The sequence below is a fragment of the Elaeis guineensis genome, chromosome 1, assembly GCF_000442705.2.
Source record: "Elaeis guineensis isolate ETL-2024a chromosome 1, EG11, whole genome shotgun sequence".
NCBI classification, from domain to species: Eukaryota; Viridiplantae; Streptophyta; class Magnoliopsida; order Arecales; family Arecaceae; genus Elaeis; species Elaeis guineensis.
Window position 1 is genome coordinate 4303728 of NC_025993.2, and position 16231 is coordinate 4319958.

General features: G+C 37.9%; 1 protein-coding gene across 8 annotated transcripts; it reads left to right on the forward strand.

The window, feature by feature from the left end:
- Positions 1–1525: 1525 nt before the first annotated feature.
- On the forward strand, positions 1526–15110 carry LOC105034829 (tryptophan--tRNA ligase, cytoplasmic). Of its 8 annotated transcripts, none has more exons than XR_012142193.1 (10): positions 1530–2154; positions 4719–4904; positions 5606–5657; positions 5758–5823; positions 6005–6091; positions 9816–9908; positions 11505–11585; positions 13792–13863; positions 14244–14529; positions 14628–15110. XR_012142193.1 is itself a non-coding variant. In XM_073259778.1 (10 exons), the coding sequence occupies exons 1-9, from the start codon at positions 2144–2146 to the stop codon at positions 14334–14336; spliced, it is 741 nt and encodes a 246-aa protein (XP_073115879.1). In that variant the 5' UTR covers positions 1530–2143; the 3' UTR covers positions 14337–14341; positions 14628–15110. The 8 variants fall into 8 exon arrangements, 6 of the variants coding, with proteins under 6 accessions (XP_073115994.1, XP_073115879.1, XP_029118184.1 ...); XR_012142220.1 differs by having other exon boundaries at positions 13800–13863; positions 14244–14341; positions 14628–14663; XM_073259778.1 differs by having other exon boundaries at positions 14244–14341.
- The last annotated feature ends 1121 nt before the right edge of the window (positions 15111–16231 follow it).

A 16231-nucleotide genomic window follows, 5' to 3' on the forward strand; every position in this document is an offset into this window, starting at 1 on the left:
TTATCGTCAACTGAGAAAAGAATCTGATGTTCCAATCGTCCTCCTTGATCCACTGTACCCTAGACTTCTATCTTCATATTGTCTCCTGTTGTCTCAACAGAGTAGCTTATGTCAAAGCTCCCTTGGGTCAAGCTCTTGAAGGCCCCCTCCTTATCTTCTCTCCTTTGGAGCTTCGTAATGTTCGTCTTTACCCCCTTGATCTACTTGAAGATATCACCAACCTTCAGTCGGTTCCATCAGATATGCCTGCGCCGCGCAAACTCGAGCCTTCTGATTATATCTCGCATTACCACGGATCAACATCCTTCAAACATCCCTAATCAGATCTAGGATTTCGGATAGAAGGTCCAAAACTTATCGGATAGAAAGTCCAAAACTTTTCAAACCTGAACCGAGCTCTAGGCAAGCATGGGCCCTCAGTGGTGATGAGAAGTGGGCAACGGTTCGAAGCAATGCTCGGAAGGTGCTGCACCTGGTGTTAGAAATCAGGCAACAATGGCCAACGCTCGATCAATCCTCTCCCAAATTCTAGCTGTCCCAAGCCAGTTGTTGCACCAATTGTAAATCTGGATCTAGTGTAGCCAAGGTCAATCAGGCCCAAGTCTCCATTGAAATCCCTGAACTCTCTAGAATTAATACTATCCACATACTGCTTGCCACCCATCTTCTCATGGGACTCCACTATATAGTTGAAATCCCTAGCGATAAGAGAAAGTAGGCCCTGCGCCACCATTCTGAAAATTTTGGGCTATAGCACCCTCCGCTCCCTGTACTTGGTGCTCGCATATCCTCCGGACAGAAGCCAAAGACCATCAGTTTGCTCAGATATGACTAACGCCACCTGTTGCTCATATCTGTAGAAGGCATCTTCCTTGATCGAGTTACGATGCCACCGCACCATGATCCTCCCAAACAGACTCTTGGACTCTACAGCGTAGGAGCTCCACACTAACGGAATCCATTTTTTGGCTCGCCTGCATCAAAGTCATTGGGCCTTGCCTGTTTGAGCTGGCCTAAGCCCAACCAGCTTGCCCACCCACAACCCCTTCGTCCATCTGTGGCCCATCTGGTCCATGCACCACGAAGGCCCTAACGCTTGTGAACGGGCTGATAGCTGCATCCCAACCCAGCGCTGGCAGGCCAAACTTGTTGACGGGTCGGATCGCATACGTGCCTTCGCCTACATAGATCTCCATGCCTATACAACCCTCCGTAGCCCCTTCCTTCGATTTGGCTGTTGATTCGGGTCTGAATCCGAGCGGCGATTCCCGTCATGTGATCTTGGATGGCTTCGTCCAGCCATCAAATCCGGACAGCATGTCAACTAAGATCGAATCATCTCGAATCCATTATTTTTTGAATCGATTCGACTTGAGATACGACTAGGTGCCTCGTTGACTCGGCCCCTTCTTCCCCAAAGCGCCCAAGATATTTTTTTTTTTTTTGTTTTTTAAACTTGTTTTGCGAAAATGAAATTTCGTCGGTTAGACATCCGCCTCTCGCAAGTTATTCCGTCCCGCAATTCGCCCAGACATCCCGTATGTCGTTGACGCCGTTGCAGACTCCGGGAGGTGTCTCCAACATCCCGTCTTGAGCTCTAATCCCTGCTGCTCTCTTCGCTTCGAACCTTTACACCCTCCCCGCCACCCCCCCCCAAAAAAAAACACACTCGACGTCTCCCTGAAGCCCTGACCCAGTCCTCTCGAGAGCCATCTCCAATGGCGAACGAGGAGCAGAAGAAAGAAGGCAGGGAAGAAGAGGAGCAGGTGGTGAACCCGTGGGAGGTCACCGCCAAGGACGGCGGCAAGATCGACTACGACAAACTGATCGAGAAATTCGGCTGCCAGCGGCTCGAACGCTCCCTCGTCGACCGCGTCGAGCGCCTCACTGGCCGCCCCGCCCACGTCTTCCTCCGCCGCGGCGTCTTCTTCGCCCACAGATCCCTCTCCCGTCAAAAAGATGTCATCTTTTTGCTTTCTCTTTACGTTTGGGTCGTGGCATTGAGTGATATGCGCCTGGATTGCTGTCTGTTAGGGATTTCAATGAGATACTTGATGTGTACGAGAGGGTGGAGAAGTTTTATCTGTATACGGGGAGGGGGCCGTCGTCGGAGGCTTTGCATCTCGGTCATCTAGTTCCCTTCATGTTCACGAAGTAAGCTTTCATCTCACTTGGCTCTCTGGTTGTTCTTGAATTCGTCAATAGTTTGTATATGAGTTAAATTCTGCTATACTTTCATCATGTTCTGATTTTGATTTTTTTGTGGTTGGTTGGTGTCGAATTACAATCTTTAGATGTGTCAGTATAAAATTTCCTGATTGCAAGTTGGAGTTAAACTTGCTCGCAATTCACAGTCTTGAAAATCATGTATTTTACACCAAGCCTTTGTTCCATATTGGTTTGATAACTATATTATTAAATGATAAAATAGTGTCAAGAAATAACAGTTTATCATGTGGATCATGCCAAAAATTTTGTTGGTACTATCTTTCTCTTCATTCAGTCAAATTCTATTTTCATTACTCTAGGGGTGCATTCCATTTGAGTCTCAAAGGTACAAGTTTCTTCATTTGTTTGATCCTGGTTTGTTTCCTTTCTTATTCTGTGAACTCTAAACCCAATCAAGAGAATTTTCTGTACACCTTGACCATAAATGTTGTTTGGGACTTTTTTGATGGTAGTCATTTTCTTGTTGCGTGGACATAAATTTATGGTTCCCTCCTGGGTTCTTGGGCTTGCATGTGATTTGGGCTACTTGGACATTGTGGAATAATTGGGTACTTGAATACTTAACAACATGGTTTCTCTGGACAATTTATATCGAATACCAAGGCAAATGTATCCTTCTAATGTCTCAAATTTCAGCAAAAGTGTTAGGATTGACATTACCTTTAGGTTTTTCTAATTATTAATCTATCTCACACTTAATTTAAATGGCATGCACAATTCAGGCTTTTGTATATGTAAAATATCGATATTTTTAATTTGTTCCATCAGCCCCTTTTTATGTGCTTATTTTTTTAAGCACCTCCACCTGTATCACATGTCTAGGTTACAATGGCCTTAAATGCATTCTAACTTGAAGAATTGAACTGGACTCCCATTGGTAAGCAAGAAAAAAAGAAAGAATTAGACTACATGCGTTGTTTTCCTTTTGTCAACTTGTGGTTAGGAAATTTCAACTTTCTTGCCATATGCCTTCTTGATGCTCTCGAGTAAAACCTAGTTTTTTTCGTCCTTTGACCTTGATCAACATGTAAGCTTGGTAGAGTCATTAATTTTTCTCCTGGATAATCTGATCTGATGGGTGATAAGCCAGCGACTCTTTCCGGTCTGCAAGCACGATTGGTTGGGTTAAGCCACTTTTCTATGGGCTATTTGTTCACTTATGCAGCAACCTCTACCTTAGGAAAAATCTGTTAATTTTTCATTACCATTGATGAAGGCATTTTTGCTGGGATGTCTGAAAACCAGTCGTACAATGTTTGCTTAAAGGTTCCATTTAAAGAACTTCATAAATAATTTACTCTTTTTTTTTTTTTTTTTTTGTAGTATGGCAGCTCTCCCTAAAATGAGGGCTGTGAAGTTACATACATATGCTTTGTTTGATTAAGGATCTTATTGTGTAAGAGGTCAAGTGTTAGGTCACTTCAATCTTTATAAGGTTTCAAAAATTGAATCCTAGAACTCCATCATGGACAACAAAAGCACCCCTTGTGAACAGACTTGATAATTGCTTCTTTTTCTTCTCTGAGAAAGGTTTAGTAAACCAAAAGCACCTCATTGTCTGCGTGCTTAAGTGAATTATGTGATGTGAGGTATTGTGGATTGTCAATAAATGCTCGTAGAAACAAAAATGAGCAATTACCTTTTCCGGTTTCTTTGTATCTGCAAGTAACATTCTCTCAACATTCAACAAATATATGATCCTTGTAATCCTTCTCGATTGAAGCATGAAAAAAGATTGAATTTGAGTTGGCTTCACTAGCATCTTATAGCTTTCTGATTCATTACATGTTTTTTTATTGGTTTTACTTGGATTTGTTTCTTTTACTTTCTTTCTCTATCAATATGGTGCTAATTTCTATGTAGGATAAAGTTGCACTTACATTAAAGCCACAGAACCAAGACTGAGCTTATTATTGGATTTTCTCATTCTATCTCTTGAATTGGACCTAAGCTTCATTAGAAGCCCATTCCTGTGGTGGTATATGTTGGCTGCACTGAATTTTTAGGCATGATGATAAACCAAAATTTTCAAGCCTTGCACTTATCATCCTAGATCAATTTAATAAATCTATTTTCACCAATCATTCCTTTAATGGGCTTCCTCCATTGTCACTTCTAGTTCTTTCAAATACTTATTGACATTGGCTTAATTTGTGTATAGAGAATTTGTTGAAAAACATTTCTGACATTAAATTAGACTTATTGAAAAAGATAATATGCATATTTCTATAATACATCATCTGCAGTCCTAGCTTGGATCGTGCCCCGGTCCAGCCAATTTACTTAATCATGCTTGGCTTGTGCGGAACTTGTCCTAGAAAAATTTTGTCGGTGAAACCTTTTGTTTTTTTTTCTGACTCTGCATAGTGTGCATGGTGTGCATTTCACCAGCTTGACATTATCTTCTGTAAGTTCTCTAGATTTATATATTTTCTAGGAAAAGCTAAGTCAGTAATGTAGTAATAGGTTGTTCCTTATGATTTTTGCAGATATTTGCAGGATGCTTTTAAGGTTCCTCTTGTAATACAGCTAACTGATGATGAGAAGTGCATGTGGAAGAATCTCTCAGTAGAAGAGAGTAAAATGCTTGCTCATGAGAATGCGAAAGACATAATTGCATGTGGCTTTGACATAACAAGAACTTTCATTTTCTCAGATTTTAATTATGTTGGTGGGTAAGTTATAGTTGAGTGTTGTCCTTTCACTTGCATGAATAGATATGCCAATATCTAGTGGCATAACAAGAACAATGTTGTTATTGAGGTCATGTTTGACAGGTTTTGTGCTGCACCTGTTTGATTCTGTTTCATGTTTTTTCTTAGTTTATTAGATTTCACTCTGGAGCATTAATATGCATAGATACTTTGCTTGTATACATAAAAGCTCAGCAATCATTATGCTGAATATTCTAATTGGTTGACCTCAAGGTCACTTAAATTCCATTTGCATAGTGGATGTTGTTTAGTTATTCCTACCATTGGAGATTGACATTTTTGCTATATTTATTTATATACAAAAAGACAGGTTGTAAATTCTCAAAAATATGATTGGTAAATGCTGGTGATGGGCATTGAACTCGATAGGTTGCCATACTCTTTATGTTATCATCATCATCATCATTGCTAATATTATTTTTTTGGTTTTCAACTTCGCCAGCGTGGTAACACACGTATGAAGTTTAGAGATGATGTTGAGCTCATCAGGTAGACATAATGAACCACCGATTTTTAAGACAGAATAAAATGAATGAGGAATTGCTGGCTGCGGAAGAGTCGCATCACAACTATGCATATTCATCCATAAAACTTTCATGTGACACTGAATTTAACTCTCATTCAATGGATTAATCTCCTGATGCTTCGGATTTTTGTTGCAGTGCCTTTTATGAAAACATGGTCAAGGTTGCAAAGTGCATCACGTTTAATAAGGTAAATGCTAGAGTCATTTGAGATAAATTCCAATTTTATGTGGGATAAGTTTTTCTTGTTATAGTACTGTTTTCTTATGTCTTGCATTTGTGTAACTTAGGTTGTGGGAATATTTGGCTTCACACAAGAAGATCATATTGGAAAAATTAGCTTCCCGCCTGTGCAGGTTCAGTTAAAAATACTGTTAAAAATGCTTATAAATTTTCAGTTATTTTAGCTTTCTAGTCTATATGTACAAGGCTTCGTGTGTGTGTCCCTGACTTGTGCTTTTCTCTAACATTATCTGCATTGGCAGTTTAGAAAGAACTGCTTCATCTTAATATCATACATAAATTCTTTATCTGTAGGAAGTCCCATCGTTCCCTAGTTCATTTCCACATCTCTTCCCTGGAAAGGACCAGCTTCGTTGCTTGATACCATGTGCCATTGACCAGGTGCCAATTTCTTAATATTTAATACTTTGTTTTGATTTAAACATGCATATGCTCTATAGTAAAGATTGACATATCCCCACTAATTAGGTTATTGTTCACCCGGATATCTATTTTGGCACAAGTTTAGTGACTGGTTACCTGAACACATGGCACATGGCCAAGATGTCTTGAAGATTCTGACTTAAATATTTAAGAACCAAGCTTGGTGCATCCTTTTCTATTTATGTGTTGTGTAAGTATGTATAGATTATCAATTGATGAGTGGTTCAGTTTGGTTTCTGTTCTATACCTTGCATGTGCAAGCATGTGCAGTTGATCAACTTATCCATCTTCTTGTTAGTCAAATATGTCAGAATTCTGTGACTTCTATATATAGCTTCATTGTGTTTATTCAAATGATGATGTACAATTTGATAGTTTGGCTTCCTCACGTTTCAATAGTATAAACAAGACCCTTCATATAATATTAGGTTTGGCACCATTCACTATGTGGGGAAATAAGGTTATAAGATCAATAACTATTAGAAGTTCCAAAAACTGACATGAAAGGTGATGCTGTAATTGGTTTTACAACACATCTTGTCAAGCAGTGCCGTGTCATTTCATCCAGTATTAAAACATTGAATTGTCAGGATACTTCAAATTTCCTCATTTTCAAAGTGTCCACTTGTCGCTTTGTAGATCAAATTTCCTAGTTGAATTTTCTTAAGTGGGGTTTAGGAAGGACTGGTGAACATACTGATAACTGATCTGCTATTATATTAACTGTGCATGAAAATTTTGGCACAAGTATCCATGTTATCTGTTGAAAAGAGGTGGTGCTTCTGGTAATAAGCCCTTCGCAGGGACATGATCAAAATCTGGAACTTCTTTGCTTGTCCATTTGTATGATAAGCAACCAGGAGTTGTGAACAAACTTAGAGAATGTGAAGACACCAGATTTGAAATTTTGAATGACATTTTGACAGTCTAGTTTGTACAAAATGAAGTCACCACATATGGGTGTATCACCTGTATCTAATAGTTGATCATTATAGCTTGACTTCTTGATCCACTTTCTGATTGTTTAGTAACCAATTGTGTAGAAACTCTGAGGATACGTTGCTGATGCATCTTAATTTTGACTACAATTTTGCTTATCATACTTTACAGCTTGTGGTCATCATTAAACCTCAACAAGATGTTCCAATGGCTTTTAGAAACCAGATGTTTTGGTTTAGATTAATATTTTAATGGTCTAGTTGGTGGGCTTTGATTTAGTGGATGGAGAAGTGATGCACCTCTGTTCAACTTAATATTTGAGGTTTTCATTTGGTCCTGAAGAGCTTAGGTAGCCTTTGTGGGAACTATTAGATGCTCCATCCATCATATATGCATAATTTGCCTTGCATGCTAGTTTGTTGGTGTTCCATGGTTCCACCGGTATGTGCTTTTTAAAAGCATTCTTTGATAGTCCCAGCATTAGCCGAACCATCTTGAACCGGACAATTTAAGGCATTGTGAGCCATACTGGTAGCAAACTGAAATGGTTTAGACGGATAAATCAAAACACCAGATGAGAGAGAGGGAAAGAGAGGAAGAGAGAGAGAGAAGAGGGGAGAGGAAGATAGGACGACGCTGTTGGAGGCCAGCGGTGGCCCGTCGAGGTTGGCCGGAGGGCCACGTTGGCCTCTGCAGCTTGATGTCGCCTGATAGGGCATTTAAACAAGAGAGAAAGAGAGAGAGAGGGGAAGCGACGGTACCGGAGGGATGTGCAGCTGGCGGAGAGGTTGTCAGAGGGCACCAGATGACTGCCGTGGTCATCGGACGGCGAAAAATATCCGGACGGAGCCGTGGCTGTGGAATAGGGGCGACCGCCCCTATTCCCTCATCGCATCTTTTTTTAAAATGCCGATGAATGGTGAAGCAGGTAATGGATTTGCTGGCTTCACCATAATCAGGATTTTTTAGAAAAACCGATGAAATAGGGACGATCGCCCTTATTTCATGTCCGCGGTACCATAGGCGTCGATTGTGTCGTCCGACGGCCACGGTGGTCAGTCAGAGACCCTTAGGCAGCCTCTCCGGTGGCTTCCCCTCTTCCCTTTTCTTTCTTTCCTCCCTCTCTGTCTCTCTCTCTCTCTTCCTCCTTGGTTCCCTTCTCCTCTGTATCGGTTCACGGCAGTACGAGCCATCCAGTCCGATACGGCTCTGTACCGGCCATACCGTCGGCTGGCCAGCACAGGTCCCGATTTTGATTCCGGTTCTGCCTTCCTTGTTTGATACTATTGTGCCAATGGAGGAATTATGAGTTGTATGGGAAGGATTGACTTTATGCTATGCACAAGATGAGAGCTTCTCACATTTATTTAGAGGGAGACTCCTTTCTAGTTGTTAGATGGCTTTCAGATCCACCTGGTGCTGATGCCAGAATTCATCTACTTTTACATGATTGCTGGTGGATGATGCGTGCCTTGCTCTTTATTGAGGTATCATATATTTACAGGGAAGCTAAGAGTGCTGCTGATTGGATGACGAGCTGTGTAACCAGTCACACTGGGACTACATTATGGGGTTCTTCAACAAGTCTTCCTTCTCAATCATTGAATATTTTGTTTTCCGATCCCTGCAGATGTATGTATACTTATATTAATTAATTTATCTGACTTACCAAAAAAAAGAATTCTTTGATGCCTTTATTGAAATCATCAGTCATTTGCACCCTTCTTCAATCAAATTCATCATCTCTGTAAATTGATTCTTGCATTGATGCTGTTTATGAAAATCTCTGCTGATTGGTACTAGCTTCGTGATCTTTCTATTGTTGTTTTCTTTTGAACAGCAGAAAGCCATGTTTTATTAGCAAACTCAACCTCTAAAATTAGAACTGTGTAAGAACACATTTTAGAGATCAAATACACAATGCAATTTAATTTTCTAGTAATTTTACAATTCACAGTGGGAGCAAATGTAGTTTCAGTATTGTTCCTGCTTTGTTCATTATCACTTCATGATAGGTTCTCATGTTGCTGCTACCACCAAGCAACTGCAGATGTCTGACATACAAGGCCTGTTCAGTTCTGCTTGAATAATTTCTACTTTGTTCACTCTGTGTCTGAGTTAGGGTGATGAATATTTTGTTGGTGTTAGTGTGGAATTTGCCTACGTGCACTTTTCTTTTCTTTTTTTTTTTGTATCCGAGGATAGTCAAGTGTGCTATTATAGCTGTTTTTTGCCAGTCTATTTTGTATATCATGTCTTTTGTTGCTGTTAAGCAATTCTTGTTTACCTTATAATGTTATTCATGATACAAAGCTTTCTGTTAGTGACTGCATGAAATTTGATATCAAAGACTGGAAGCTATAACTGTATACAAAGTAAATTTAGACCTTTGTAAACAGAGATTTGTAGTCTTTAGTTACATTTTTAATAGCAAATACATGGAAACAAATTTTTTATTCATCTCAGATGTGCATATAGGTTGGCGACATGATGCGCTATTCTCTTTCTTTGTTGTTTTGTCACATGTCTTGGTATGACTAGTTCCAGATCAATATTTCCCTCTCTGCTTTCTGGTTATTTGATTTGCTTGTAGTTTTACCTGATCTTTAATTATTTTCTTGCTCCATAATTATGTTTTGCTTGAAATGTTCCAACCTTTTCCCTTGTATTCTATGATATTAGCCTCATTTAGCTGTTTCTGACTGGTTTCCACAACCCAACCATGTTTCACCTTTCATTTCAGGATCCTTACTTCAGAATGACACGAGATGTTGCTCCCAGGATAGGATACCAAAAACCGGCTTTAATTGAATCATCATTCTTCTCTGCTCTTCAGGTATTTAAGTGAAATGTGTTTACAATAGAAGTTGAACAATACTGTAATATGATAGGTAAATAGAAAGGGTAAATTCATGATTTGATTTTATCTCTATTTGAAGTTGTATTTTTGGTTCAATTTTGAAAACGATTAACACTTGTTATCTGTCAAATGTTATGGATCTATTGTGTTTGCAAATATGCTAGTCTTGTACAACTACTCTATTGTAAACAAAGAGAGTTACAGATGTTGCTAGCTGATGAGGGGAAAATAACAGTAAGAATAAGAAGAAAGAGAGCTCAGAATCTATCACCAAAATGAAACATATGGCTTGCACCAAATAATCTTTTGTGAAATCCATCAGCTATAAAGGACACTGGGGCCCTGAGCAAGCATTTAACTGTATAACAAGTTTTCTTCTTTATTTTGTAGATCAAGTAGAATTACATTCATGACTTAACAAGTTTAATAAATACATACAATTTCTATTTTTTTGGGTCATAACCCTAGTAGACTCGGATGGACTGCTAAAACAAAGAAGATAGCAGTCTTGAAACAAGTAGGTCCTATCATTTCATCATTCTGTATTTCCACTTTTTTGCATTAATTTAATTGAGCCTTGTGTCAGCATTATAAAGTAGCATTGTTTTAACTTTGAACCATGTACCTCTCTTCGTTAGAACTTCAGTTGGTCTAATTCTAAGCTCTCTCTCTCTCTCTCTCTCTCTCTGTGACAAGCTTCTTCATATGGCACATGCATGGCACAGGCAATCTTCAAAGTCTTCCAGACATGTTTACTCCTTCAAATTATGTTCCATGAATTTTGCTGTTGGTTAAAGTTCACCAAAATTACAACTTAAACAACTAGTGAAGGCGAAATATTATCTCTTCAAGGTTTAAATTCTTGTCATTTCTTATGATTTCAAAGCAAGAAGTGCCTGTTCGTGTCATATGCAACATTTTTCAAAATTTTCAGTGTGCCTACTTGTTAGGAAAATAAATTCAGGAGCTTTATTGATGCATGGGTGACACATGAATCTGGGAAGAAGGAACATGCTTTATATAATGCACAGAAAGGTCAAATTTATAAAATGGGGCATCAGGGGATCAATTTGTTGGATCCATGACAATTGTGCAAGATTTAATGATTTATGCTTAACGTGATACTACCACAAGATATGTGCGTTGATGTGCCACATCCCTTATCAATGTTCCACATGCATTACCTGCTCGACTAGGTAAGCACTATGCCATGACAAATGGTCAGCAGTACTCTGTGACACTCAGTGAGATCTGACTTTATCAGCTCATACGGAGTGGATTGCAGAACTAGGGAATGAGATCTATAGTAAATAAATAATTTTCTCTACATGTTCATCTAAACACAAGTAAAAGAAAATGAGTAGCTATATAAACACATGAAAATCATAGTGCTTGTCGAATGAGACTATGCTGTTTGCAATCCACTCTCCATCTATCAACCTTCTTGATTTTCTTGTAGACGACTACTTAAATTTTTCACTTTACCATTTTGAGTATGTTCCATTTAACTGCATAGTTTCCTATGGATCAGTCATTCATGTCTATTCGTTTCCTGAACCTGAATATGAACAGGGGGAGACAGGAAGGATGTCAGCAAGTGATCCAAATTCTGCAATATATGTGACAGATTCCTCCAAAGACATAAAAAATAAGGTTTGTCTTCTATGTAGCATCCCAATTTTTATATTTCTTTATGTGTGTTATGTTCCAATGTTTATTAAAAATTAAGGTGTAATTTGCTTTGGTAATCCTGAATGTTAACTGGACATTTTCCTCTAGTTGAAGTTTTACTTCCCATTGGTTCCAAGTCTAGGATCAATATCTTTTTCTTTACTTTTGTTTTTTGATCAAGTGTGATATTTCATGAGAACTCCTATGGTTCTGGTATGCTTTTTCTGATTGTCGGTATAAGGTCAGAGTAGGATACTGTTTAGCGTATGGAGAATCCTTTATACTGGATGTTTAAAAGAATCCTCTACACTGGATATTTGACTAGCAATGGAAACAGATTGTATTGCGCTAGTAAATTTTTGACTTCCTCAGTGCTTTTGGAAAATTGATCTAAGAGAAACTGTAGTCAATGGAGTTTTCAGTACATTCCAGGTTTTTCTTCTCACATTTGAGCAGGTTGATTTTTTCCAATGTATAATTTTTTTTTTTTGCAAGGCTATGATTTTGCTCATGAGTTTCTCTAAAATACTTTAGTCAATGGCGGATGTTCAGTTTTAGAACAAAAGACAGGTGCCAACAGTGACATGCCAATGTAATCAAGAATTGAGCTGAATCAGTTCATCTGTCACTAACATATAGTGGTTACCACAGATCAGCTAAGCTTTTTCCTGTCCCACATCTTACAGAAGAATACTGTGTTTATAGAAGAATACTGTGTTTTTATGGCTGATTTTGAAAAGCTTTGGGTCATGGCCTTAATTACACACAATGCTTCAACTGCTTTGTCATTTATTTTATAATGTGTTAAAATAGAATTTGGCTGTTTATAGAGTTCTGAGGTCCTCACTCCTTTTTTTCTTGAAACACATATCTTAGTTGTCCTCATTGAGTCTCCTCATCTCAATAGAATTTCCATCTCAATTTCTCCTCTGTCGACGTAATAATGTATTCATTTTAAACTCTTCTTTTGTTTGTGTTCTTCACAACCTATTCAACAATTTCTTCTTTACCATTTTTCTCTTTGCTAGGAACCTTTTCACATTCTAATTTATAGTATTATTTAACAACGATGCATTCCTTGCCTTCTAAAGTCCAGGAGGCATGTAATGGGGTCCTCTACTTGGCTGCATATGGCTGAGACCTGGAATTCCAGCACATATAATAATATATATGATTTCAAGGCATTTCTGGTGGTTTAGACCCATACCAGTATGGATGTTCTGAAATTAGTTTTTGAATCATGAAATTCTTTACCAAAGAAATAATCTTTCTCCCCACTCCCCGTTCCCAACTGATCAATTATGACCTACCAAAATGACATCTGTAGCAGGTTTTCTAGAGATTGGTGAAGGATGTTCTGCCAGAAGGATGTTGGTATTGACAATAAATTAACAAAATGCCATGTTTGCATCCTGAAGCTAATGTGGGAGTCTGGATGGGAAATATGTGTAAGGAACTACCAAAATAATCCATTCAATATCAAAAAAATAAATATATAAAAGATAGAAATATAATTTAGCTAATTGTTTTACCCTGTGTGCCCCTGCTGCTCTCTCTTTTTACGTATTGGGAAGTTGCATGGTCAAGACTCAAATTCATGTCCAAATCTTGATTCTTTCATCAGCTTCCATGCAACACCATGGTAACCCTGAGAATCTGAAAGCAATCCAGTTTTTGGATGAGCTACACTGCAAGGCCGATAAGGAAGAGGGAATTTGAGGTTTTAAACCATTTTTTGGGCATATATGTTTCGCTTATTCGTATTAATGTTGGTCTTTCATTCTGAAGCAATTATAACCATTTCCATGGTTATGTTTCTTTTTCCAGTCTTATACAAGTGACTGGGGTTTTGTTTGTTAAAATTTGTGAGAAGTTGAGAACTTTTGTGAATTTGGATTGTATTTAAAATTGTTAACCAAAAAAGTTAGGCCATTATTTAGATTGAGCTGGTATGTTTATAGACAGGATAGATGGGCAGGTTTGCCTGGAGCATCTGACCTGCTCTTGGCTGTCGGTAGAATGACAACTTTTGATGGGTCTGGTTGTGTCCAGGTCAACCTTTGTGAAAGCTGAACTAGCCCAGCCTGACCCTTTGCAAACCTTATGTGCATGTCTTGAATGAGCATGTATGGTATCTGCAAATCCTAACCAAAAAGGCATTATTTGTACTGATACTTTTTCTTTGTAGGTGAATAGATATGCTTTTTCTGGTGGCCAAGATTCTATAGAGAACCACAGGAAATATGGAGCCAACCTAGAGGTATGGTGTCTTCTCTATTTTTTTTGTTATGTGTGTTAACCTTGTAAATGTCATAACCCTTGCAAATATATGGCATGAGAGATAATTTTAGTAGTTCATTTTACTATATTGATACTTAGCAGATTTAAGTGCTGATGCAGTTTTTTCAAAATTTTTAGTGGAAAGTTCCTTAATATTTTAAACATAAAATATAATTTTATATTCATCTCTCTGATTGAAGTCGTTGACCTTTTAATGTCCTCCTCCTTTTGTTAACTTCCTCCACTGTGGGTAAGTTATACATGAATAACCTACTTGTCTATCTAAAAAGGGTCTTGAAAAAATTGATTTTGCTATAGCGGAATGTGATGGAGAAGTATTTCTTGTCATCTTCCATTTAGACTGAAGAGTCACGTGATACCCCTTGGTGCATGAAAATGATGACTCCCTACTTTCTTGAAAGATGGAGAAGCATCTTCTATCACCGATACTAAAACAGGTTTATATATTTTAGTTTATATTTATTCATAAGAAAAAAATGAAAAACATTCATGAGAACCAATTTACATTTCTATTCTACTTTTGATTTTTGTCAAATCTTCTCATTGAACTTGAATTTTCATGTGATGTTTGTACATGGACTCTTTCACATTCTTGTTTTATCTCTTCCTTCTTGCCCCAGTGCAGGTACTTTGTTGGCACCTCCCATTCTCTAATTCACATTTTGTTTAAATTTAAGCCAGAATGAGATTCATGACTAACAATTCTAGATTTTTTTTTCCCAGATGGTGGATGCTTTCATGGCTGTCAGACCTCTACCCAATATGTTCAGCTAAATAGCTTTTGACATACAGATTTCAACTCAATTCCTCTCAAGGATTAAAATGATCAAACAGCAGACTTTTTCTGCTTTACTGATTATCACTGAACGAATTGTTGTACTACCTCCATCTATATCACAACCAAAGATAAGGAAATCATGTCTATAGAAATGGGATTTCGGGAGGATACCGAATTTATTTGTCCTGCATAAGTTTTGGCAGGAAATCTTATTGGAAAATTGTTCTTGTTTGAAAGAGGGCCCAGAGTAATTTAATTTTTTCTACTCTTTCGATTGACACTCAAAATACTTTTTGGTGTTACACAAGTATTCCTGTTCTCCAGCTTGTTTGCCATTGTGCTGAAACAGTTGTAAGTTTGAACAGTGGTAATCTGCATGGATAAAACATAAACTGATAGTCACTTAAAAATTGGAGTATTTCTCATTATTTGGATGCTGTAACTGTTGGATTGCATGAACCAGATTCCTGTATGTGCCATGTAAGTGGAAGGAAGCATGGATGGCATTGATCCTCTTATCTGATCAGTTTTTTTCTTTTACTTATGTGGCTTGGTGAATGCTCTTACATCTTGGTGTCTGTAATTCATTATTGTGCCCTGAAGGAAATAAATTTGGTGTAATATGAAATCTGGACACATGATGACATCTGCAACCACGACCATTCATATGTAAGAGATTTTTTTTTTTCTTTTTTCTTTTTTTTTTTTCATGTAACAGTGCTTCATAGCAGGACTGATGGGATTGTGAATGGCTGTGATTCTCCTGTAAATGAAAAATATTTTAAATTGTTTTATCATACTTGATTAACATCTAATTTGATAGAGAGGGGAGTCAATATTGCAGGTGAGAAATGCGTAGCATAGAGGAGAGGTAAAGAGTATCCAGATTTCTTTCCCCTAAATATGATTAGAGAAATATAATTTGAAGATATCTGTTCGCTGTACCTGTTTGGTAACTGGTCGCTGGGTGTAAGTGAATCCCAGTTGCAGTTTTCCACACGCATTCTCAGCCATTTTCTTACAGGGTATCAGTTGAGACACTTGGATTTTGTCCAAATTACGATACTTGCCATCCATCTGTGGGCTTTTCACCAGCTCTAATTGGTTGCCTTGAGGAAAAATTGGATCATTCTTTATACAATGACCGGTAAAGAAAAATAAAAATTTATTATATATAACATTTTAGGAAGCACTGTAGCAAATCCCTAACCCCAAATATGTTAAGGAGGGAGTTGCAATTAACCAAACACTACCTAAAAGAGCATGTAATGAGACCAAGAACCATGTATGGAATTTAATTTTTGCTAGCAAATATTAAAAAATAAAATATTTGCCAGTGAGTCCCAGAAATTAGAAAACACCTAGTCCACTTAACCTTTTGATCTAAATGAAATAACCATCCTTTTCTATTTTTCATATTTATTAAATTAAAATAATTTATTTTCTGAACACTACTAGCTTTACTAAAAAATAACAATGATAGTTTTTTCCTCCTCCCTTTTTTTTTTTTTTGGGCCTTCTTTTGGATGGAAACGACAAAAAGGCCCAT